The sequence below is a fragment of the Gopherus evgoodei genome, chromosome 2, assembly GCF_007399415.2.
Source record: "Gopherus evgoodei ecotype Sinaloan lineage chromosome 2, rGopEvg1_v1.p, whole genome shotgun sequence".
Taxonomy (NCBI): Eukaryota; Metazoa; Chordata; order Testudines; family Testudinidae; genus Gopherus; species Gopherus evgoodei.
This window is the reverse complement of record NC_044323.1, coordinates 237,893,604-237,919,393: the sequence shown is the minus strand read 5'-3', so window position 1 is coordinate 237,919,393 and position 25,790 is coordinate 237,893,604. Positions and strand designations below refer to the sequence as shown.

The window sequence follows — 25,790 nt, the reverse complement described above, 5'->3', positions numbered from 1 at the left end:
CCTGCAGCGCAGCGTGGACCCCGCGGTAAGTAGATCTAAGCTACATCCAACCCAGTTACACTATTCAGGTAAGTAACTCAAATTGCGTAGCTTAGATGGACGTTCCCCTTCGGCGTAGACAAGTCCTAGGAGCTCAGCTGAGGTGAACTCTTTGCTCTCAGGGTCCAAGGCCAAGCAGCCCCGCCCAACTTCTCCGCGCACAGGCAAAGGCCACCTCGTGGGAACTAGACATACAGCCGGACCCTCAGCCCCTGCGCTGGGCGGAGCTATTCTCCGTGAGGGCGGGGCAAGGGGAGCTACGTTCTTCAGTTGGGCGCGCGCCGCCGCCGTTGGGCTGTTGGCGCCGCAGGGAAAATGGCGTCGCTGCTGCCGCGCATTGAGCGGCTCTCCTCGCGGGTGGTGCGCGTGCTGGGCTGTAACCCGGGCCCCATGACCCTGCAGGGAACCAACACCTACCTGGTGGGGACCGGGCCCAGGTAACAGCCCCGCCCCCCGCAGAGCGCGGGCCCGCGCCACAGGGCCGGCGCAGGCAGCTTCTGCCCGCTCAGACTCTGCTCCGCACCTGCAGCGCCGCGCGCTCCCCGCCCCGCTGGGGCTCCGCAGCCACCACCTGGCTGAGGCTGGAGCCCGGTCTCTGAGACAGGCCCAGGCCCGTGTTGCTCTCCCCCGGAGTCTGGGAGTGGGGCTGTGCTCTCTGCACTGTCGTGCCTTTTAGGGGGAATCCCGGGGGTCACGGGAAGCCTAGGGAGAGGGGTTGGGAAACGGGCAGCGAAGCGTTTCTCCGGCCCTGGCACACAATTTTATCCGTTTCGATGTTGGGGTTCTGGGTCCGTCAAGATTTCACCTTCCCTGTCTTCCTTCCAGACACGTTATACTTCTTCCCATATTTCCCTTGGCTTATATGTCCCGAGTTCAGTGTTAAGCTCCATGGTCCAGCATAGTCAGTGATTTACCCGAGGGCGTGATGCAAGTGTTGCATTTGCTCATGGCAGCAGGTACTGGCTCTTTCCCTGGGCTTGCCAGAGTTTTTCTTGGCGTTCAGTGCAAATTTTGACTTACTGACACTGATGTTGAGTGGTTGTACCAGGGTCCAAAGTTTCTACATTGTTTATTTTGATTCAAAGTTTCCTTTATGCCAGGGGTTCTCAAACTGGGCTTGGGATCCCTCACGGGGTCATGAGGTTATTACATGGGGGGGAGGAGGGTCACAAGCTGCCAGCTTCCACCCCAAACCCTGCTTTGCCTCCAGGATTTATAATGGTGTTAAATATATTTTAATTTATAAGGGGGGGGTGGCACTCACAAGCTTGCTATGTGAAAGGAGTTGCCAGTACAAAAGTTTGAGAACAACAGCTTTATGCTGTCTGTAGGTGCTCTGGCAACTAAATGTTACAGCACAATAATCCACCAGCATTCAAAAAGCAAACATCTGTAAACTCAGCTTGGCCAAAAAAAACACCTTCTCCCATCTTTCTGGAAACATATCCTCAATCCTCTCCAAAAATCCTACCAAATACATGGCTTCTGTAGCATGCCCAAACCTCACTGAATTTAGGCTGTTCTGGACCAAAGCAGTGCCAAGGTCCTGATAAAGAATATACTGCCAAGAGCCCTCCATCTTACAATGAGGGGAGAAAGTAGCTCAAGCACTTCTGCTGATAGTACTGCAGCAGTATGTCACAGGAAGTATTCTTCCGGAAGTATTTAGAGTTTCATCATCCAGGCTGTCTCTTCATTCTCTAATGACTTTTGTAATTGAACATTTCTGCCATATTTTCTCTCTTTAAATGCAGAAGGATCCTTATTGACACAGGAGAACCAGCTGTACCTGAATATATTGGCTGTTTAAAACAGGCACTGACTGACTTCAACATCTCAATCCAGGAAATTTTAGTGACACACTGGCACCATGATCATACTGGAGGCATATCTGATATTTGTAGAAACATCCACAATGGTAGGCAGAAGATTATAGTTTAATTTGACAGTTACCGAAGGGGCACTACTGGTTAGCTATAGGGACAGGGACCTTCTAATTAGAGTCTTTTGGAAAATTCTTAGCTGGACTGTGCACTTGAGATCTTCATGTGAGCTGTACAGTGTATTTAAACATGATGTTGTTACATGCATAGTATGAGTACAGTAAATAGTATGAATGTTTGGTTTAGATGCACTCCAAAATGTTTCTTCATGTCAATATATAAATAAGTATTTACATATTTGGAAGGGGGAAAGCCTCATACTGTATAGTCTTTTGTCTATGAATGACAAGAGGGAAATTAGTTTGCCATTGATAATTCACCCAACAACAAGAGATTCTTCCCTGAGAATAATCAATTGACAATTATTTTCATTTGAACAACAAGTAAATAACTGAAGGAGGTGGCTGGTAACCACTTGAATAGAAATTTTTGTTGAACGCCCGGATCCCAAATTGTGTAAGGTAGGGACACTTTGCATATTTATCCTTGTCCAAAGTAAACAAGATACCATATTGATAAACAGTCAGTGATGCTTTTTTTGGTTAAATCTCTAAGTAGTGAAAGCTGTTTCTTTTTATACTTTATGAACAGTACAGAGAATGCAGCTCTTCTGTGTTTTGTGGAAGATTGCCACAGGCTAAAACCTCACCAGAATTACTTCCAGGGAGTTCCCAAGTGCAACTGTAAATGGTGTTGGTGTCTTAATGAGCAAGACACAACTTCTCCAAATGAAACTAATATTGGATTATTTTAATTTCAAAGTGAAATTTTATTTGGAGAAGTCATTTTTTGTTTATCTTCTTTAAAAAAACATTACTGATGCAGAACACCAGCTGTATTCAATTTTAGAGTTTTTAATATGTATCTGAGTCGTCTTGTCCATGTAAATATGATTCCTTAATATACATAAGTTGTTATTGCAATAAACTTTATTCTTTAATTTGCATTGAAATAGACTCCTGCATAATGGTTCATCTACTCACATTTTGTAATTTTATGGGGCGCCCATGCTAGCAGCCTGAGACTAATCAGTGCTTAACTATGAATAGGGCGCTACCAAATTCATGGCCATGAAAAACACATCATGGGCCATGAAATTTGGTTTCACCCTGTGAAATCTCGTCTCTTTTGTGTCTTTACCCCTGTGAAATCTGGTCTCTTTTGTGTCTTTACCCTGTACTATACAGATTTCACAGCGTTTCTCAAATTGGGGGTCCTAACTAAAAGGGAGTTGCAGGGGGGTCGCAAGGTCATTTTAGGGAGGGTCATGGTATTGGCACCCTTACTTATGCACTGCCTTTGGAGCTGGGTGGCCGGAGAGCAGTGGCTGTTGGCCAGGTGCCCAGCAGCCTGCTAGTAGCAGTGGAGAAGTAAGGGTGGCAGTGCCATACCATGCCACCCTTCTGTGCTGCTGCCTTCAGAGCTGGGCAGACGCAGATTGGCAGCTGCTGACTGAGGGTCCAGGTCTGCAGGCAACAACGCAGAAGTAAGGGTTGACAATACCATACCATGCTATCCTTACTTCTGGGCTGCTGCTGCTGGCAGCAGTGCTGCCTTCAGACCTGGTCCTGGCCAGCAGCAGCACAGAAGTAAGGATAACAGTACGGCAGCCCCCCCCCACCACAATAACCTTGCGACCTCCCCTCCCCCCCAACCTTTTTGGGTCAGGACCCGTACAATTACAGCATGGTGAAATTTCAGATTTAAATAGCTGAAATCAAGAAATTTATGATTTTTTTTAATTCTAGGACCATGCATTTAACAAAAATGACTGTGAATTTGGTAGGGCCCTAACTGTGAATGATCTAAAATCTGATCTGCTTTTTAAAATAGGTTCCGAATATTGCATAAGTAAGCTTCCACGCACTCCTCATCGTGAGGAAGTAATAGAAGGAGAAAAACTAAAGTATTCATATCTGAAAGATGGAGATGTGTTAAAAACTGAGGGAGCCACTCTCAGGTAAATGTTAGTTCTGTGCTAGTAGGCCAAGTTCACTTTTAAAACTAAGACTGTTTTCCTCTCATACCTCATAATTGTGAAGTTACTATTTATAACTGCATCATAATTTAGCTCTTATTTTTAAGACAGCCAAAAGAGTTGAGATTCGTGACTATCACAGTGAAATTATTTTTTCAATATAATAGACTGGAGGGCTGCTTATATGTCAGATTCTGGCACTACTTACTCATGCAGGTAGGCTTTCTGCAGCTGAATAATACTGTTGAAGTCAAGAGGACCTACCTATTTGAGAGGGGATTACCTAATAATATCAGGATCCAGCCCCATGATTTCAGCACTATCTAGCCTCCTAGAAAAATTATGAAGATAAATCTGTTCCTCAGGGCAACCATCTATATCTATGGTGTTTTATACTGCTGCCCATTATCATAGTTTCTGAGTCGTCTCCATGTAGAATAGATAATAACAAAGTACATAATGTACTTCATGGAATCTTTGGTACTTGTCTCATTTCAGGGTAAAAAATAAAAACTGTGCTTGGAGTAGAGTTTTTGTTTTTTAGATTTGTGTTGCCCAGAATTCTCCCATCAAAATAACTATGCTCTACTGCTTCTGTCAGTTTTAAGGAAAATCCTGCTTCGTTTCCTTACTTAGAGAGAGTCCCTTTCAATTCAGTGGTGAATTAAACTACTTCAGTGTTGTAGAACAGTGGTTCTCAAAGCTGGTCCGCTGCTTGTTCAGGGAAAGCCCCTGGCAGGCCGGGCCAGTTTGTTTACCTTCCGCGTCCGCAGGTTCGGGCGATCACGGCTCCCACTGGCCGCGGGTCGCCACTCCAGGCCAATGAGGGTTGCAGGAAGGGTGGCCAGTACATCGTTTGGCCTGTTCCACTTCCCGCAGTCCCCATTGGCCTGGAGCAGTGAACTGCAGCTAGTGGGAGCTGCAATCGGCCGAACCTCCGGACGCAGCAGGTGAACAAACTGGCCTGGCTTGCCAGGGGCTTTCCCTGAACAAGCGCTGGACCGGCTTTGAGAACCACTGTTGCAGAACACAGCAGTAGGCTGGCTGCAAGATCGACTTCAAATAGTAAAAGATATCTGTTTGAAAGCATTTCATATGTTAAAAATAAATTTTGGAGAGAAAAAAGATCAGCTACACTAGGGGTAAAAAAGGGCTTGCAGTTTAAATTATTATGTTACTGAAGACATACCATTACTCCTAAGATGGCCTATCTAGTGCTTGGACAAGATCAATTCATGGATGAAGAACAACAGGTTGAAGGTGAACCAGAGGAAGATAGAGTTTATAGTGGTGGGCAGAGGAGAGCATTTTGAACAGTTTGCAACCTTGATGCTTCTCCTTTAGTTGAAGGCACCCACCCACAATTGGTCAGTCCAGGCTATAGTTTAGTAATGGTCTTGGATTCTTCACTGATGCTAAGCTCTTACATAGCAGCATCCACAGGTAAGGCTTTAAACCGTCTCTAGTTGGCTGGGAGACTCTGTCCCATCCTGATAAATGATGACCCAGTCTCACTTATTCACACACCTTCATCATCTCTCAGCTGAGCTACAGCAGTGTAGTATACTGGGCATAAAGCCTTCAGCCCTTAAGAAAATACAACTGGTACAAGAATACTGCAGCATGTATCCTGAGCAACACAAGCAGTAGTGAACACATCAGACCTGGCCTCCACTCCCTGTGCAGGCTCTCCATAGAATACTGAATCAAGTTCAAGGTCTTGGTCCTTATCTTCAAAGCACTCAACGACCTGGACTCAGGAAATCTAAATGATTGCCCAAAGGTCCAGGATGAAGACTATGGTAGACAAATTTGCTCCTCTGGCACAATGGAACTTTCTATAATAGGGGTAAAGTTCATCTATGCGGGAGAGAGAGCTTTCTAAGGGGATGGCCTGACAGTGTGAATGAGCTCCCCTGGGAACTGAGGGAAATTCACAAATCTCACTCCCTTCAGCTCCAAGTGCAAGGCACATTTCGTAGACCTTGCTTTCCCCAACATAAATGTGTATGTGTGTTTAAAAAAAAAAAACTTGGAAACAAAATCACAGCACATATTTCTTCTCCTGGGGAAAGGATAAGAGAGCAAACACATGACAGATATTAGCCATGTTGTGTAATGCACTAATAGAAGGTGCTCAGATACTACAGTGATGAGTTTAGTGTAAGGACCTATGTTATAGAATATTAGAGCGAATTATGTTCGCCAGTTTTCATATATATTTATCAAGCTTAAGAAAATGGACCAGGTTAGTCCAGATCACATCATCTCTAAGCTAACATTTCATATTAACCCTCTTCCCTAATAAGGATTCTTTACGGAGGTTTTTTCTAGACTGTCATATTCATGGCTTTATCAGCATTTGTTTCTGTTACATGTAAATGGTGTATATGTGATCGTTGCATATAAAATTATTCATTCCTTTCATTTACTAGAGTTTTGTATACACCTGGGCACACTGATGATCATATGGCTTTACATCTAGTGGAAGAAAATGCTATATTTTCTGGTGACTGTATTCTAGGAGAAGGGACAGCAGTATTTGAAGACTTGTATGACTACATGAAATCACTGGAAATGCTGTTGCAAATGCAAGCTGACTTAATATATCCTGGTTGGTAGTTTACATTTCTTAATTAGATCTACTAGTTTATATAAAATATTTAAAATAGCTTCTCTAAGTATTATATAAATACTATATTATTTGACTGTAGTAAGAGTTCTTACATTCTCAATGTACCATATCCAGCCTTTAGCTATTATAATTAGCTAAAGGGCATTCAGTTTATTCTATTTAAGATACTGCATGTGTGCTTGCCATGATGCTATCCATTTCTCTCATGAGCATTATTATATTTGAGTGGAACGTGTGGTTGTGAGAAGTGCGGAATTGATAGCCCAGAAAACCAGAATCTTCTGTCACAGAACACATGCAGGAGAGGCAGCATCAGTGCAAGGACACCATCCTACCACTGCACCTAAACCTGAACTAAAAAGACTACCTATAGAGCAGGGGGGGAAAGGTGGGGTCAGTTCAGTATGTATAGCCCTCGAGTCCTTGGCTTCTTTAGTCAGACTACGGCTAAGAATGCCAATTGTGGTCATGGTTTTTGAGGTAGACAGCTGTCCATTACAAACTGGATTGAGACCATAAATTCATTTTGTAAAGGCCACCAAGCTATCAATCAGATGATTATTTTAGTTACCAAACCATGCTGAATTTGAGCCAGTGACCAAGAGGTCAAACTCCATATTCCACTAATTATCCTCTGATTTATTCAGTCTCCTTGACTTTTCTTTTTTAATCTTGGAAAACATTTAATTTTCATATAAAATTATGCCTCTTTTTAAATTCAGTCTTGATAAAAAGTTCATTATGTGATGGTAAGATTTAAGTTCCTTATTCTCTTCCAAGATTGCATATCCTGGCTCCTGCCTGCCTTTTCCATCTTTTCTTTTCATTCCCTTTTCCACACCCTGCATTTTGCATGATTAAATAACTTCAGACTCTTGTTTCTGCCTTCTTCATAAGAACATCCATACTGGGTCAGATCAGTGGTCTGTCTAGCCCAATATCGTGTCTTCCAACCATGGCCAATGACAGGTGCTTCAGAGGGAATGAAGAGAAGAGGTAATCAAATGATCCGTCCCTGGTCACCCATTCCCATCTTCTAGCAAACAGTCTTGGGACACCATCCCTGCCCATCCTGGCTAATAGCCATTGGTGGACCTATCCTCCATGAATGTATCTAGTCCTTTTTTTAACCCAGTTAGTCTCTTGGCCTTCATAACATGAACCTTCTATGAGTAGCTTCCTTCACTTAGTCTACCATATTGCCACTCTTTCTTCATGTTCTTTGTTAAAATGTACTACTTTGAAAAGAAATACATTTTTCATCTGTAGATCTTAAAGCACATTACCAGAGAGGGAAGATCATTATTCCCATTTTACAGATGGGGGTATTGAATTGACTTGCCCAAGCTGACCAGGAGTAAAGCTGAAAATAAATTCCAGGTGCCCTGAGTCCCAGTCCAATACCTTATCCACCAGGCCACACTGCCTTCTCTGTAAACTCTACAAACCATGTTCCTCTTCTTTGATTAGCTTTCCTCATGCCAAAAGTATGTGTTAAATTCCACCTTTGTCACAATTCTCTTTCTCTCTCCTCCCCCTCTCTGTGTTTTATTATCTGTCTAGATTACAAACTCTTTAAGACAAGAAGCTTGTCCTGCTTTTTAAAGCACCTGAAACACTGCTGGCAATAGACAAATACATACCCTAATTAAGATTCTAATAAGGCAATAGGATATTGTGCATTTTCAATGGCCGATGGCCATAGGTATCCTTGTACAGCATTTTGAATCAGAACTAATTTTGTTTCCTTAACCATGTTTAATAAAATATTTGTGCACTTCCATAAACAATAGCTATTCCCTAATCAGAGAACAGTTTTCTATCACCACTATTTGCTGTATTAAATTTGGTAAATTTATTATAGTAACATTTTTTATTTGTATTCAGTTTTATTCATGCTGAGAATCCTCTCCGTTTGACAGCCTTATTCTCTACCTTTCCTCTCTCTCTCTCCACACACACACACACACACACACACACACACACACACACACCCTTCTCTACCCTGCCCATTTGCCTACTGTGAAGGTATTTATATGGCTGAGGTTTTTTTTATTTTTTCCATATAACTTTTTATATTTAACATTATTTTTAATTGAATATACAATAGAACCTATTCACTGTTTGTATTTTATAAGTCTCCCTGGGAACTAAAAGATACTTTGGCCACCAGATGGCTCTCTCACTTTTCCATTAATACAATCTTCCTACTAAGTAATGTGAGTACTTTAAAAATTGAATGTCCATTATTAACAGACAAATCTTTCTTAATTTTAGGAAGCTGAACAGTATTAAAGTTAATATGTTCCAAGGAATATTTGAACTTAGACTCCCTAACATGAAGAATTTAAAATAATGAAAATTAACCATTACTACAATGTTGTATACTAATACATTCACAGTTCTTGCTGTCTCTTAAATAAATGCACAAATGTATAATATCATGTTTTGTATTTAAAAAAACAAGCTTAATTCTGTCCATATAGTCCTGGACAGCCTCATCTTATATTCAGATTCTGATAGTCTCACACTTTAACAACACAGATTTTTCCAATATCGACTGCCATCAAGATCTCATGTCTAGCCCTCCAAATACAGAAAAAAGACTTTATCATTCCAACTTCTGATTGTAACCAAGACCACAAATATGACTTTTCAGCACATTATACCGTATGAGAACACCATCCACTATTCTGCTGTAAGGTAGAAAACCCACGTGGAGCTTCACAGTTTTATAAAGAAAATTAATAAAGTGTAATTTTTTTCTAAGTATTACAATCGGAGAGCAGAATTTCTCCTATTAAGTAATAAAAGTTGACAAATGTCTTAGCTCCTTAACAGTATTAAGTGAGGGAGGAAGAATGGCCTTGTGGTTAATCCTCTGAAATAGGATTTGTGGTCAATTCCTACCTCTGTCACAAACTTGCTGTGTGACTTGAAAATGTCACTTATCCCTCTCTGCCTAAATTTCTCATCTGTAATATATGGGTAATGATACTACTTCAAAGGGGTGTTACAAAAATTGATTCCTTCATGGTTGTGATGCACTCTAGTGCTATGATAATGGGAGGCTGAGTATCTGAGTATCTAGGGTGATACAAACCAGTGTTTGCATAAGGTCTAAACTATTAAAATATGTCCATTAAAATACATATATGGAATAGATCTAGAAATGTATTTGTAATTTTTTTGCAAGTCACTTATTAGATGTATTGATGGGGTGTTTGTGTTGAAATGGAAAAGAACTCAAACCCAAACTTTAAATCTGAGTGCTCCCAAAAGTTGAGACAGTTTATATCCAGATTTGGTTACAAGTTTTTCAGTTTTGGCCCAGTATCATAGATAGATAAGTGTACTTGTACGTGGTTTCTGGAGATGAGCTGGTATGCTGAATGTGAGAACCTTCTTGAACGTTGCAAAACTTTGGTTCCATCTTCATAATCCAAACATTGGATCTCTGGCCCAATGGAGGTGGAGTGTGTGAAATCTTTTTCAAATTGAAATGACGGGTTTGTTGATACCTATATTTTTGTGATTCAGAACTAAGCTTTGCTTTGGAATGTTTAATTTGGCTTTTCACCACTGCAGACTTTGAAAATGAACAGTTACTATATTACAGCCTCTATAAGGAGAAGTGGATGGGGCGGGACCTCAGAGGAAGAGGCAGGGCGAGGGGGAAGAGGTAGAGTGAGACTTTAGAGAGAATATGCTGGGCAGGGGTGAGGAAGAGGCAGGGTAGTGGAGGTTCCAGCACTACTGCTACTGTCTGGTTTTTTTAAATATTTCCAAATTGGCAAACCTAACTAGCAGGGTGGTAAGTACAGGGATGCTGCTGCTTCTGTAGGATTTGTAGGCTTATCAGAGCTTTTTACCAAAGTGAGAGGATATTTGTGAGCAAATTATTAAATAAGTTGTTTACAAAATTCTGTTTCTTATATTGAAAAAACTCTTGTAATTGTGTTTGAATTTAGGACATGGCCCAGTAGTACATGATGCACGTGCTAAAATTCAAGGATACATTTCTCACCGAAATGCACGTGAACAACAAATCCTAAATGTTTTGCAGGAGAATGCTGGAAAATCATTTACATCAGTGGAGCTTGTAAAGATTGTATACAAGGTAATTATAGTTAAAACGTTATTAAATTAAACTAAAGAGCACAACCTTGATTTTCACTTAAATAAAGTCAACATGGTATGTGTTTGTGTGGGGGCTTTTAGGAGGCTTCATAGTTAAGCGGAGCCACATTTGCCACTTTTTCTGTTCTAGTCATGTGCGGGAAAGGACTAGTGTAGCAAAATGTACACGTGACTATAAGCGTGTAAGTAGTCTCACGGCTTAAGTGCTTTACTGGATCTGGGCTTAAATTATTTTTATTGACTTCTACCTTTCATAATTATTTTTAAGCTTAGTAATCACACGTTTCTCATGAGGATCAAGGAAGTTTGTAGTTATAAAATAGTCAGATCAGAATGAACAATGTCAGACAATAACTAATATATTTATGTCCAGGGTTGTTTGGAGTCTCCTTCAAGGTATTTTAGAACTTATAGTTGCAAGCTCCCACAGGCTTCAGGAAGATGCAGGCTAAAAACTGTCCTAGAAACCCTGTGTTCTGACTGCTTGCCATGGGGCAAGAGGAGCTGGATCCTGTGACTTAAAGATGAACAGACTGTGCACTCAAAAGCCTGTTTATTGATCATCAGACAGAGCCCTAAAGAGAGTCTCTCTGCTTACCCTTCCTCTCTTTATGGTAATTCTCAGAGTATAGGGCATGCAGTATAGAGAACTCTTTCATGATGTTGCTTACAGGAAAAACTTATTCACTGGGCTGGACTGAAAGGAAAAGTGCAAGATGCTGGGAGGGCAAAAGATAGCTGTCAACCATCCTACTCTGACATGAGCTATAAACATCCTGGACAGGTTTACAAAGGGTTTTGCGAACACATCTCAGGTGTTTGAAGTTCCAGTCTGTGTCCTGGAGACTGGGAACTACTGCAGCCTAGGAGGGATTTTTCTGTAATGCTGCCCTCGCATACAGATCAGGCAGAGACTGCTACCTATTGTCTGTCTGAGCAGCTGTTCTAGGCTGATGATAATTTTTGTGTAGAGTGGGAACTAGCTCAGAGCCAGGGAAGGGAGCCAGTAGCCCCCTCCCACACATTGATTTAAATGCCAGAGGAGATTAATCAGAGGAGCAGGGGAACTGGGTGGTGGGGGATAATGACACCAAAGAGTAGAAAATTAGGGAGAGGTGGGTCCCCCATGTAATTTCAGATAGATATGGGGACAGGCCTGGGTAACATACTCTGAATTTTAAATCTCTCCCTGCCCCCCTTTGAAGACAGGTATAGGCTGTGGTGGGAGAGCCTGTTGTGGGAGGAACAGTTATGTGAGGAGAAGTGGTTTCAGGGAGAAGCTCCATTACTTCAGGTAGGCATCCAGAAGTTGTGATGCTTATCAGAATCAGAAACATTCTGAGGGTCTCCAATCACTAATTTATAATAATTTTTACAATGGCACTACATTTTTAATAAGGAGATAACTGTTTTGCCACTCTGATATTTATTTTTAAAATAACTAAAAATTTACCAAGACAACCATTTAGATCCCAGAAGATCTCTAACTGCCAGATCCATTGCATATTTGGAAAATTCCCCTCAAATTTTAAGAAATGCTGGCAACTGTGGGAAAAACCTTGAGGAATGGAAAGGGAATTTGATGTACAACTGCCCACTGTCATATCGCCTCTATATAAATCCATGGTACACCCATGTCTTGAATACTGCATGCAGATGTGGTCACCCCATCTCAAAAAAGATATATTGGAATTGGAAAAGATTCAGGAAAAGGCAACAAAAATTGGTAGGGGTATGGAACAGCTTCCATATGAGAAGAGATTAATAAGACTGGGACTTTTCAGCTTGGAAAAGAGACGACTGTGGGGGGGGAGGATATAATAGAGGTCTATAAAATCATGACTGATGTGGAGTAAGTAAATAAGGAAGTGTTATTTACTCCTCATAACACAAGAACTAGGGGTCACCAAATGAAAATTAATAGGCAGCAGATTTAAAACAAACAAAAGGAAGTATTTTTCATAGTACGCACAGTCAACCTGTGGTACTCCTTGTCAGAGGATGTTGTGAAGGCCAAAACTATAACAGGATTCAAAAAAGATCTAGATACGTTCATGGAGGATAGGTCCATCAATGGCTATTAGCCAGGATAGGCAGGGATGGTGGCCCTAGCCCTTGTTTACCAGAAGCTGGGAATGGGCGACAGGGGATGGATCACTTGATGATTACCTGTTCTGTTCGTTTCCTCTGGGACACCTGGCATTGGCCACTGTGAGAAGACAGGGTACTGGGCTAGATGGACCTTTGATCTGACCCACTGTGGCCGTTCTTATGTTGAGCTTCGTATTTGGCTAAATACTAAAATTAGAAATGATTTATTTGTAATACATTCTTAAATTTGGGCTATCTTAAACATGTGCTATCCTGAATTAGGACATAATGCAAAGAATGGGAAAAAAATAAAAAAATATTATTTAAACTGAAGATTTAAATGGTATGATTTATTTCAATTCTTTGCCACTGCTGGTGGGTAGTTGAACATAGAAGAGTTCCCTTTTGTGTATTGAGGAAAATAAAAAAAGAAAAATTATTGGCAGATATGGCATGACTATATATTCATTGTATTTCTATTTAGGAAACTCCTGAAAACTTACTTAAAGCAGCAGAAAATAACCTTATCCTTCACTTAAGGAAATTAGAAAAAGAAGGAAAAGTGTGTAAGTTTTTTCTTTTTGTAAATTATTTCTTATAGTATTTTGTTAAATTATTTCCTGGCACTCAGACATTGATAGTTTTTCACACAACTTTTGTAGTATTATTAGTCACTCAGACAATTTAAAGTAGAATTAAATTAAAAACTAAAGTGATTTAACATTAAGGATACCTAAGGTTTTGGTAAAGATCATATAATATGTTTGAGAAACTGCCTGTGACAATAAATACTATTGTAATGCATATATTCAAGAGATAAGAGTTAAAGAATATATGCATAACAGTAGTATTTGTCATCACACGCAGTTGCTCATATACATTTTATAATGTTTTTCTAAAAGTTTAGATCAGCTGTGATTACATAACTAATGACTTTTTTAGGCATTTGTTACTGGGGGGCAAAGTTAAAAATTGTGTAACCTTATCATTTACATTTCCTGACTTTTATAGTAATTAACTGAAACCTTAATGTTGTGTTGTATTTAGAGTTTTTTGCATTTTACTTTCAAGTTATTTTAAAATAAAAATGGTCAAGAAAATGTTCCAGTTATGTAATAAGATCCCTTAAGAAAAGGCCAAGCAATAGTTATCAGTGTCTTTAGAAAACTAGGCACTTGAAAACCTTAACAGGCATTAGCCAAAGGCTAAGAAGTGTATGTACCAGTATATAAACACACAAATGTGTACAAGTGAATAAGCTGTCAGGGCTTGCTTAGTTTTAAATAAAAGCATTTAGCCCAATTTTCTTCAAATTTGGATTTTTTTAAAGTGATAAATAAAGTTTGAATAAATGGGTTTGGTATCATTTTAAGTTAAAACATCTGAAGATAGAATTTTTAAAAAGGAAGCACTTAAGTCTAAATCATGTCTTCAGGCACAATCATTGCTTTGATGCCATAACTGTAGAGGCTGAGGAGATAATACTATGAACCATATTTTGTGCATAAGAGCAATGCAAGCAGAATGCAGTAAGGCATCATTATGATCCCTTGAGCTCACTGCACATTTTAAATTGTGTAGCATATGTTCTCCTATCCACTGCTGGACACTAGCAAGCACACTGAGGATAGGTCCTGGCCACTTCACCAACTTGGCTGAGTAAGACCCCTGTGGGCCTTACGTGCTGTTGACCATACTAACAAGTTCCTCGCTTTCCCACCCCTAAAGCCTCATCTGAGGTAGCACAATCAACAGGCTATTTTCTGGGCCTTGTGCAGATACCCAACGAATAGATGAGTAGAGGCTTCCCATGCCCCTCCTCCAGAGGAGCAACAACTTGCCCATTAATAAGCTGTGCACATATGCACAATAAATCACCTTAAATGTACATCTGTCAATTTAATATGTTCGGTTGTGCATGCTCAGTGTGTATCTTTCAAACAATCAAAAGTTGTTAAAGCCAGTTTTTTTTCCCAAGTAAGAATTTTTTCACACTTCTTGAAACTATAAAAATTCACCTTTTGGTAAGCGACCAAAGACACTGAGCTTCAGTCAAAAAAGTGTATGCTTCAGAAAGAAATGAGCATCTGAAATTGTTTGGCAGCCTTAACGATTATGGGTTGTACCAAATGCTGGCTAGAATAATTCTTGTGACTTTTCTTCAACATGTTACTTTTGATGCATATAGAATTAATTTAGATGTTCTACCTTCCTTGGAAGAATGAAAAAGATGCTTTCAGGTCCTTTATCCATATTGAGTATTCTTGTGGGAGGTTGATGAGGGGCAGCAAAGTTGAAAATATAAGAACTGTGGTTTTTTGCTTGCTGGGTGGCACACTTCGTAGTGCGAATATTAAATTTGTAAGTACTAAATAGAGCTTAGATTTGTGATACATATGACAGCACAATACCTTTGTCAATATTTCAGTTCAGCTTAAGGATTTATATTGAGAAAAATACATATTATTGGTCCTGAATGAGTACTGCACAAGTCCTTGTATATTCATACCACTGATCATTGACCTTTGATTTTGTTTTGGTACAAAGCCATTTTTTAATATAGTTTGAGCTGCAGTATTTAAAATTTTGGTCTGTTCTTAGAAAACAGTAGCTGCAGTCAAATGAAAGTTTCTTCTAACTTTCACAAAATATTTGTCCAAAGAAACCTCTTGTTAATGTGCAGCACTGAGTATGCCTAACATATTTTATTCCATTGTTATATGAAAGCTATAACAGTAGTTTGGCAATGGTTCTATCTAATGGAGTCACTAACTCTCTGTATAGTTCTAGAGACTGCAGTGTAGTTCTACACCTTTTTTATAACCTCATTTCAGAATTGTACTGCCTTTATTGGTTTGTATCTCACTTTTTTTAAAAGTGTGTGTACAGTAGTATTTTATAATTTTTTTTATATATAAACTCTGCTCTCTCCCTAGTTTGGATGCAAGTATTGTAAGGGCCCTTACATCAAAGTCAGTATTTGACAGTTTAAAACAGGAGATGTCATGAATGGATCAAAACAGTTTCTGCCAGGTTTTGAAAACCTTGATAGAAAATTACTTTGTGCTGTTAACCTAACAGTATGACTTACTTTCAAATTGGGTACAAACTTTAAAAGAACAGCATGCTCTGTTGCTCAAAGATTCTTAATATTCAGAAGTTCCAGTATGTTTTCCTTAAGTTTTATAATTATATTCATTAAAATTCATCCCTAGAAGTCTGGCTTTGTTATAGTTAGCCAATTTGTGAATGTTTAACAATCTCCAGTAAACTAAACACTTAACCTTAACCTTCAGTATTCAGGTGGACAGCATTGTGGCTTTAAAATAAAATCTGCTACTGTGCATGCACAAATGGAATTTAAGATATATGGTGTGACAACTTCATGTGTCTGAGGTTAGAATTAAGCTTCCTGAGTTACTTCATTTTGCTAATATTTTCCTTTTCCATAGCAAAAAACTGTGTATTTTTAGACCCAACAATGATAGCTTTCAGTGATTAACTTGGCCAGTTTTTTTTTTTTTTCCTTAACAGTAAATGAAAAGTCTCCCAACTTCAAGTGGAAAAGCAGTTTGTAAGTGTTGCAAGAAATAGAAACAAGATTGTGTATTCTCAAATACCTACACACAACCTCTTTATATAAATACATGAACTTGTATATGCAGAACATTGGATGGAGTATTAGAGGAATCCAAAAGCACTCTGCTGTTATGTAAAATCAGAACAACATTTTTGTTAGGAAAGAAAAATAAATTACATAATTCTGCTGTCTTAAATAAATTTTATGTAATCTTTTGTTACAAAGTACCCAGATAACCAATGATTGTCATATTCTGTCTGATGGGAGTTGAAAAAACTTGTGTATTCAATTAGTCAAATGAAGTTACTGTGAACAGCTGTATGTTGGCCTTTTTGTAAAATTGTTGACTTTTTGTGTTGCCACTGACAGAAAACAGCTCGTAAAGATACTATTATAGTATAAAGTAATTATTGATGACAGCTGTAGTGCAAAAACTGATTGAGAAGGTGGCAGAGTGACTTTCACAATGACCTATTTTCACTTGTTCATACTAGTGCAAAAATGACTTTATTTGGGATCTGTGAGTGCTCAACCCTTCTGAAAATCCAGCTACTTTTATTAAGATATCTAAGTATTGATTTTTGGAGCCTAATTTTAGACACCCAAAGTTGAAATTTTTGGCCCCTATGTGGGCGTTGCTATTTAATCTAGAAAGATTCAATGCAAGAGCTAAGTGAGCAAAAAAGTAGTTCCAGCTTTTTGTAGTCTCTGAGGAAAAACCTTTCCTAGCAGATTCAGTGTAAGGAGCTACTATTAATTTTAACTATTCATGCCAGTTAAGACAATTGTTTAATAAAATAAAATCATAGCAAAAGTAATGCAAACAAAACTTTATATGTGCAAATGAAACAATGTCAGATTATACAATCACATGATTTTAAAAATACTATACAGATAATTATTAGAGATGTATTGAACACTAAGCAGTTGAAGTCACAGGTGTTTGCCATTTTTAAATAATGATTTATAAATTCTGCCCTCAGTTACCCATCAACATCTTGTAAATTACAAAGGTGGAACAAGGCAAAACTTGACTGTAAGACTCTATATACTGTCTGTGATGTAAAAATATAGTAGAATGTTTTAACTGAAGATCATGTTGGACCTGAATTTCAGTTTTCTGTGTAGCTTAAACTTTTGAAGTAACTGAACCTGTAAATATTTGCACTACTGTGTGTATTCAAAAAGTACATGTCTGTATGATTTAAATGTACCTTCTAATCCTGGCACAAATCTTGTTTTGAAATCACTTAATATGGAATACGGATATATTTATCTTTCATGCTTACATCCTTGGAAAATCCTTTACAGACTCTTAAAATTGTTCAACCCTATATTTTCATATGCGGCATGTGCACATTTTGTCAGTTAGGTTTTTTTATGTTGGCTTTAGAAGTTGTATTGTTCCAATGTTAGTTGACAGCAAATACACATGGATTATAGACAGGATGGATTTGATGTAAATCACTAGTTAGGAAGACTTGATTTAATCATGGATTTCTACATAAAAGTGCATTGTTGTTGTTTGTTATAATCTTAATAGATATTCTTCACAACTAAGAGATGTAGGTTTCATTTTTAGAAGGTACACACTATACATTTTTGAATGATTTATTTTGAAAACTTTTCAGATTAGTTTTACAGCTGTATCAGATAATGAATGATTGTTTGGTTATTTCATTTACCAAAGGTAATTGAAGCAGATATTTATGAAGTGATTGGGAAGTGAACTATCTCCAGTTCAACAAGTTAATCATTAATATTAAGATGATTTTCTTGCCATGCTGTATTAGGGGGAGAACATCACCAGACACACATTTAAATTGTTTTATTTAACTAAAACAACAACATTATATATTCTGGATATTTTTCTTCAACAGCAAACATGCAATATTTGAACAAAACAAGCATATGAATTTTTGAACTTAAACATTCAAGTTTTTTAAAATCAGTTTTGTTTTTGTTAAAATTGTTTTTAAGCTAAAATAGTTAAATGAAATATTTTAAAAAAACAAACCAAAAATTAAATCAACTATATCAGCCAGATCAACATGAGAAACTTAAAATATTGACTTCTGCAGCTAATTCAGTCATCTTCACCTTCATTTTCCTGTTTGTTCTAAATCTGGAAAAGAAAAAACAAGCTTTCCTGCTTTTTCAGGTCCCAAATGATTTCTCAGTTTGGAATAAATTAGTCCAAAGGAAGAAATATTCTTTCTACACCAGCAGAAGAAGCTACTTCTGTTAAAAGTGAGATTACCACTTCAACAGTCTCTAAATCCAAGTGCTTCAGTGACTTCCACCAGTTCACTGGTGTGACTTTCTTTAAAACATCATCAGCAAACATATCTTTCCTGAATGGTTTTTATTCCCAAACTGGATCTCTTTTACAGGCTCCTGCCATTATTGGTTTTCCCTTCTAGTGAGAGAATGGTATGGTAGATCTCAAATCAGTGAAGGCTACACTCAGAAAGACCTCAAGACTTCTGGAATATGCTGCTGAAAGAGTTTCACGTTTGTTTCTACTGCCTGTCCCTCCCTTCTTACTCCAGACTACTTATCTCCAGACTACTACTACTTGTCCAGATCTGTTCCACCCCCCAATAATCTTCTATTCATTGAACTTTTTGAAACTTTTCACGAGCGAGGTAAGGGATTGACTCTGTGTACCTAAATCTGCAGAGGGACAATAGAATTGAGGTCTGTTATTTCTCACCTCTGTATATTTATTTATTTAAAACATTTTTGCTGTTAACAAGCATGTTATCTCTGGAGACACAAATCCATACTTTGAGAACTGCAAAACTAAGCATCTCTGATGGTATCTTCTAGACTGAGCACTGAGTCCCATTGGGTAGATAGAAAGATGAACCTAAATAATCTATAAAGAAGCCCCTGAAACCCTGTAAGATTGGGTCCTTAATCCATGAACTATTGGAACTCATTTACAAAACTTTTCTTAAACATCACATGAATATATTGTCTCATACTATAGAATTAGAATTTATAATCCCTATTCCATGATGAGATAGTTTTAATTAAGATACATTATAGCTCAAAGATATCTTTAGATAGGTTTTTTCCTCAAAAAGCATTTTATTAAAAAAAATCCAATTTAATTTTTAAAAATCTGATTTTTTTTTGTTTTTTTTAAATCATTGATATTTGTCCACCCTGATTGTACAGAAAACAGTAGAAGGTCATTTTGTTGCTCTGCTCTTTTGAGTGATATCTAACTTGTCAGCATCTCTAGGAATGAGTTGCCAAAACTGAACCTAATCTACTAGGTGAAGTCTCACCAGAGCAGTAAGGAGAGAAAATGCTATCTCCTTGCTCTATGGAATCCTTTTCGTGTAGGCAAACTATTTGGATTGGAGCCAAATCATACTTGCCTGCTCAGGTCTAACTTTCAATCCATTGTCATTCTTAGGTCTTCAGCATTACTGCTTTCCAAGTTTCCAGTCCCTGTATGTTTGTGCATTTAATTGAATTAAGATCTGTTAGCTAGTATTTTTCCAATTGAATTATTTTTCTGTCCATGTTTCTAATTTGTCTAGGTCCTTTTGAATTCTTTCTTTTCCCTTTCTGGTGTTTGGAATTCCTCACAATTTACCGTATGTGAATGTCTACTTACAATTTTTGGTCTTGTTATTCTGTAGCTATTTCATAAATTTGTCCCCATCTGTTTCATTCCTAGGAATAGAAATTCAACATATGGATTTCAGGGATCACTTTTTTCCTTTTTATTTTTTGAAAATGTCATTTGTTTTTTCCCAATCTTTTGAAATTTCCTAGTTATTTGAATTTCATTTCAGAAAACAATGGTCAATGGTACATAGAGTAAGTTTATTAACAATTTCTGTTAATACTGTAGATCCATATTTTCCAGATTAGCTAATTTGTATATGATCAGATGTTCCAAGTATTTCCTTATCTCTTTATCAATAACAGGCTTTTCTTTCCTATTTAGTCAGTTTTCTATATTTTCTTTGTTGATCATTAGTTTTAGAGGTAGGATTAGCCATTTGCGTCAATTTCATCTCCATCATTTATTAAATAACCAACTTTCTTACTATTACTTATTTTCCTCAGACAGTTTAGATTTATAAAATTTCACCCTTATCTGGATAGCATTAACTCATCCTGCCTCTCTTCCCCCTCCCTCCCTTGCTGGAAAATATGAAGCTACAGTGATCCTTTCATTAGGTATTACAGGACTGATACTCTTGCCTGAAGCCATGACTTTTTGTCATAGTGGTCTCTCTAATTGATATCCCTAGTCTCACTATGAAATAGCTTGTTCAATTTCAGGAGTTCCATATAGGTATTGCAGAAATTTAAAACATGTTTTACCTGTAAAGCTGCATCTCCAAGATTTGGACCTCTTCCTTTTCTCACTTATCGCCACCTCTTTCCTCCCCCAATATTACGAACAATATGTAAGTGTTTGATTCACACCACCTATTTAATTATTCTTAACTTAAACTCCAATGTTCCCAATGTAGTGAGAGTTATCAGTAACTGATTTGCTTAGTCTTTAAGGATTTCTAGTACTCTTTATTTGAATGTTGTGGAAGCTTCCTATGGGGAGTCAGAAAGAGGGAAAATCTTCTGACACCAAAATACCGTTTGGGACTTTTGCTTGTCATTCTTGGGATTGCAGTGAATGATTAGTTTGTAGAACCTTTTGTCATACTGTCTGGAGCGGGTCACAACTGTGAGTGCCTATGTCCGGACCAACTGCCAGAAAACAGGGCAGATTTCTCAAGCTGGTGGTGTGTTCTGTAATTAGATTTCACCACACCAGTAACAAATGTAAACTCCTGGATCATTATACCAGTCTTAGATTGGATGGTCTAAGGGGACAGTCTGTGACTCCATGGTATCTTGCCTCCCAGACAAACTGAACTTTGTGGTAAAAGGTTATTGAAACCAAAAATCACACCACATCCCAAGAGACTAGCCACTTACCTCAGATCAGTTGACACTCCAGATCTTACACCAAAGACAACACTGGCAGCCAATTCTATAGGAAACTAACTATAAGTTTATTTGCTAAGAATAGGAAATGAGTTATTGAGAGGTTAACGCAGGTAAAATATATTAACAGGTCAGTCACCATTTGTAATGCCATATGATGTTAATGATGTAATAAACTGCCAGTTTCCCAGAAGTTTTTCAGGGTACCCAGATTGTCTCTGGGGATTTCAGCTTTGCGTCTGAAACATTTCCCTGGAACCGTCCACTCATAGATCTTTCTTTGAATCCATATTTATAGTTTCTTCATATAGAAAGCAATCTGACAGTGTCTCTACCCATGTGGGCTTTTCCTTTGATGACAGTGAGTGAGAAATGCACCCAGTCATTTGACCTCTGACAATCATATATACAATTGCCACTTTTTTTGAAATTAGCATTCTGCGTTTAAGTCCTTCATTATTGTTTCACAAGATTTCTTTGATTGGTTGTTCAGTTGCAGGGTAAATGTTTGCTATTACGTTATAACAGGAACAGATAAGTGAAAACATGCAAATAACATTCCATTAGTTTTCATGAAGTTTAAACACACAATACACTCTTATACAACTGATCATTACTTTGATCTGCACTAATACACAAGTGAATTGAGCTGAATACATTCTAGCATGACCAGGTCTGCCAGCATCATACCTACATGTACCTACAATGAAGAAGTAACATTAAATTCAAAATAAAATTAAATGCAGTGATTGCGAAAGGTACCAGATTGATAGTCTCAGAAACTGAAACTTCTGTTATCCACAGAATCAAGTCCAGTATGTAGACATGCAAGATACCCCATCAATATGTGCCAATATTGTTCTGAAATATGAGGATAATTTAGTCTCCCTTGACTCTCTGCTGAGAGTATAAAAAGAGTTGGCAATTGTGGTAGAGCTTTTTTCAGAGAAACCTTCCCCCTGAGAACTTTGAGATCACCAATGATTACACACAACACATTTGGACAGCTGCCAGACTGTGATGTCTTATTTGCTGTTCTGAGACAGATTAGAAAATTGCTGGTGTGATGAGCAAAATTTGTTAACTCTGAACTTTTTTCCCCATGTATTTTAATGTCTCATTTTAAAAACTGACACTGGCTTTCACCTTCAGAAATTACAAAAGTATTACCATCCTCCCCATAGTAATGACACATATCATGTAGAGCAGCAGCTCTGTCATGGTATAATTCCCCACTCTGAACCTTAGCGTCCAAAAGATGGGGTACCAGCATGAATTCCTCTAAGCTCAATTACCAGCTTAGTACTTGTAGCGCTGCCACCAACCAGGAATTCCAGTGCCTGGTACACTCTGGTCCCCCCAGAACCTTGCCCAGGGACCCCCAAGACCCAGACCCTCTGGATCTTAACACAAGGAAAGTAAACCCTTTCCCTCACCGTTGCCTCTCCCAGGCTTCCCCTCCCTGGGTTACCCTGGAAGATCACTGTGATTCAAACTCCTTGAATCAAAACAGAGAGGAAACTGCACCTTCCCCTCCTCTTCTCTCCCCCTCCCAGATTCTCCCTGAGAGAAAGTAATCCTAACACAGAGAGAAAATTAACCTTTCTCTCCCCCTTCCCTCCTTTCTCCCCACCAATTCCCTGGTGAATCCAGACCCCGTCCCCTGGGGTCTCACACCAGAATAAAAAAACAATCAGGTTCTTAAATAAGAAACTTCTAATTAAAGAGAGAAAAACAGTAAAAACTATTTTTGTAAATTTAAAATGGAATAGGTACAGGGTCTTTCAGCTATAGACACTGGGAATACCCTTCCAGCCTAAGTATACAAGTACAAATTAAAATCCTTCCAGCAAAATACAAATTTGAACTCCTTCCAGCTAAATACACATTTGAACTCCTCCCAGCCAAATACACATTTGCAAATAAAGAAAACAAACATAACCTAACTCACCTTATCTACGTAGGTACTCACTATTCTGAACTTATAAGAGCCTGTATCGGAGAGAAACCTGGTTGCACGTCTGGTCCCTCTGAGCCCCCAGAGTGAACAACCACCAAAAACTAACAGCACACACAAAAAACTTCCCTCCCTCAATATTTGAAAGTATCCTGTCCCCTGTTTGGTCCTCTGGTCAGGTTAACCCTTTACAGTCAAAAGAGACATGAAGTACTCCTGTTCTATTAACCCTTAACTATCTGTTTATGACAAGCTCAATGAAGAAAGGGTATGGAAATTGTTGTGGTCAGGCAGTAGCATGTACTGGGGAATGGGGCAGCAAGTAGGATAAATGCTTTTAATAAGACATGTTTAAGCCAAGAAGCTGACAATTGAAAGAATGTAACATGATGCTGGGCCATTATTCAGTACAATCTGAGAAAACATTACTTCCTGCAGCTTATATTCCAATGAGGCTTCCTGTCCAACTAAGGACTTGGCCTGTCCCTGTTCAGTTTGAGGGAGAAAATTAACACTCAAAACTGTATGCCTAAAAGTATTTCAGTTGTTACACCATCCCCATTCACCTCATCCATTTCTGCAATCACATCCATACAATAGTTTCCTGCTTACAAAATTTATTATCACCAGTTGCTACGTTATTTATAAATTAGGAGTTATAAAGAGTGGATAACTTGCCTACAAACAGGGCCAGTGCAAGCATTTAGATGACCTAGGCAGTTGCTTAGGGCACTAGTATTTGGGGTGGCGGCATTTTCTTCAGCAGCGACCTTGGTGGCCAGATCTTCGGCCGCCCCGGTAGCCGCTGGCATTTAGGTGGAGGGAGCTGGCACAGGGGAGTGCAGGGAGGGCCACCTGCAGCAAGTAAGGGGGGGGTGGCACGCAGGGGAACTCCCCGCCCCAGCTCACCCCTGCCCCGCCTCCTTCCAGAGCATGCCATGGCTGCTTCACTTCTCCTGCCTCTCAGGCTTGCGGCGCCTAAGCTGATTGGTGCCACAAGCCTGGGAGGTGGGAAAAGTGAAGCAGTGACAGTGTGCTCATGGTAGAGGCGGAGCAGGGGTGAGCTGGGGCAGGGGGGGTGCCTCAGGGTGAAGGGTGGGGGGTGGAGAGCTGCCGCAGGGGGGCACCTCAGGGCGGAGGGGGGGAGCTGCTGTGGGGTGGGGTGCCTTGGTGAGGGCTTGGAGACGGAGGAGGGCACAAGGTGGAAGTTTCACCTAGGGCGTGAAACATCCTTGCACCGGCCCTGCCTGCAAATGTTTTGACTTTTAATGTGTAAAGAAAATCTCATATGATGAAATATAAGGGCCAAGTAGAACAGATATTAAAAATAACCGCTTGCAGAAATTCTGCAGTTTGGGAAGAAAGGAGATTGGGAGGGAAGAAGAAGGAATCCTTGTAGTTCTTCTTCGAGTGATTGCTCACATCCATTCCAGTTAGGTGTGCGCGCCGCGCGTGCACGTTCGTCGGAAACTTTTTTACCCTAGCAACTCCAGTGGGCCGGCAGGTCGCCCCCTAGAGTGGCGCCGCCATGGCGCTCTATATATACCCCTGCCGGCCCGCCCGCTCCTCAGTTCCTTCTTACCGCCGTGTCGGTCGTTGGAACTGTGGAGCGCGGCTTAGCTGTCCTCCACGTCCCTAGCTCTCCTAGTATCTCTATCGCTTGTCTATCGTTATCTCTAGTTCCATATAGTTGTTAATTAGTTTGTTAAGTAGATAGTTTAGTTAAATAGTTGTTAAGTAGTTCTTTGCCGGGGGCTTAGCCCTTCCCGGCACCCGGCGCCAGGCTCATGCCTGTCTCGCCGGGCTTCAAACAGTGTGCGGCCTGCAAGAAGCCCATGCCTACCAGCGATCCCCACGAAGCGTGCCTGAAGTGCCTCGGGGAATCGCACAGATCTGACAAGTGCCGCATCTGTAAGGCTTTTAAGCCGAGGACAAAAAAGGAGAGGGATCAGAGGCTACGAACTCTCCTAATGGAGGCGGCACTTGACCCGTCGGCTTCGCAGGCCGTGGTATCGGCACCGGCACCGGATCGCTCCGGCACCGAGAAGACTCCCCGGCACCGACCTTCTCCGGCACCGGAATCAGAGCCAAGGCCGTCGAAGTCTGATACTCCGGCCAGGCAGACCCGGCTTGAGCGCCCGGCCTCGACATCGGCCGCGGCGCCGCCGGCACCGTCAGCACCGTTGACTCCGGGCCCGGCGGGTCCGTTGAGTCCGGTGCCGCCGAGCTCCCCCATGAGATCTGGGGTTGAGGTAGTGGTCCCGTCCACACCGGAGACCTTCGCCTCGGCTCGGGACCTTATTGCCCTGACTGAGCCCACTTGGCTGCCACCCCCGGTACCTCCGGTGCGGGTTGTGTCCAGAGGCAAGCCCATGCTGTCGGCGCCGCCCAGAGACAGTCGTTCGCCATCCAGGTCCCGACGTCTTGGGCGCTCCAGATCCCGACGC

General features: G+C 40.0%; 1 protein-coding gene across 4 annotated transcripts in view; it reads left to right on the top strand.

Annotated features, from left to right (window-relative positions):
• Positions 1 to 297: 297 nt before the first annotated feature.
• The window catches only part of LACTB2 (lactamase beta 2), a 39,753-nt gene continuing 14,260 nt past the window's right edge, over positions 298 to 25,790 (top strand). The window contains exons 1-7 of one of the 4 annotated variants that reach the window (XM_030553260.1): positions 298 to 476; positions 1,797 to 1,957; positions 3,816 to 3,942; positions 6,396 to 6,574; positions 10,567 to 10,715; positions 11,941 to 12,029; positions 13,311 to 13,392. In XM_030553260.1, the coding sequence (XP_030409120.1) occupies positions 355 to 476; positions 1,797 to 1,957; positions 3,816 to 3,942; positions 6,396 to 6,574; positions 10,567 to 10,715; positions 11,941 to 12,029; positions 13,311 to 13,365 (882 nt within the window). In that variant the 5' untranslated portion in view covers positions 298 to 354 and the 3' untranslated portion in view covers positions 13,366 to 13,392. Of the gene's footprint in view, positions 477 to 1,793; positions 1,958 to 3,815; positions 3,943 to 6,395; positions 6,575 to 10,566; positions 10,716 to 11,940; positions 12,030 to 13,310; positions 13,393 to 16,360; positions 18,025 to 25,790 lie in introns of those variants that run through there. The other 3 variants (XM_030553259.1, XM_030553261.1, XM_030553262.1) reach the window with 3 other exon arrangements.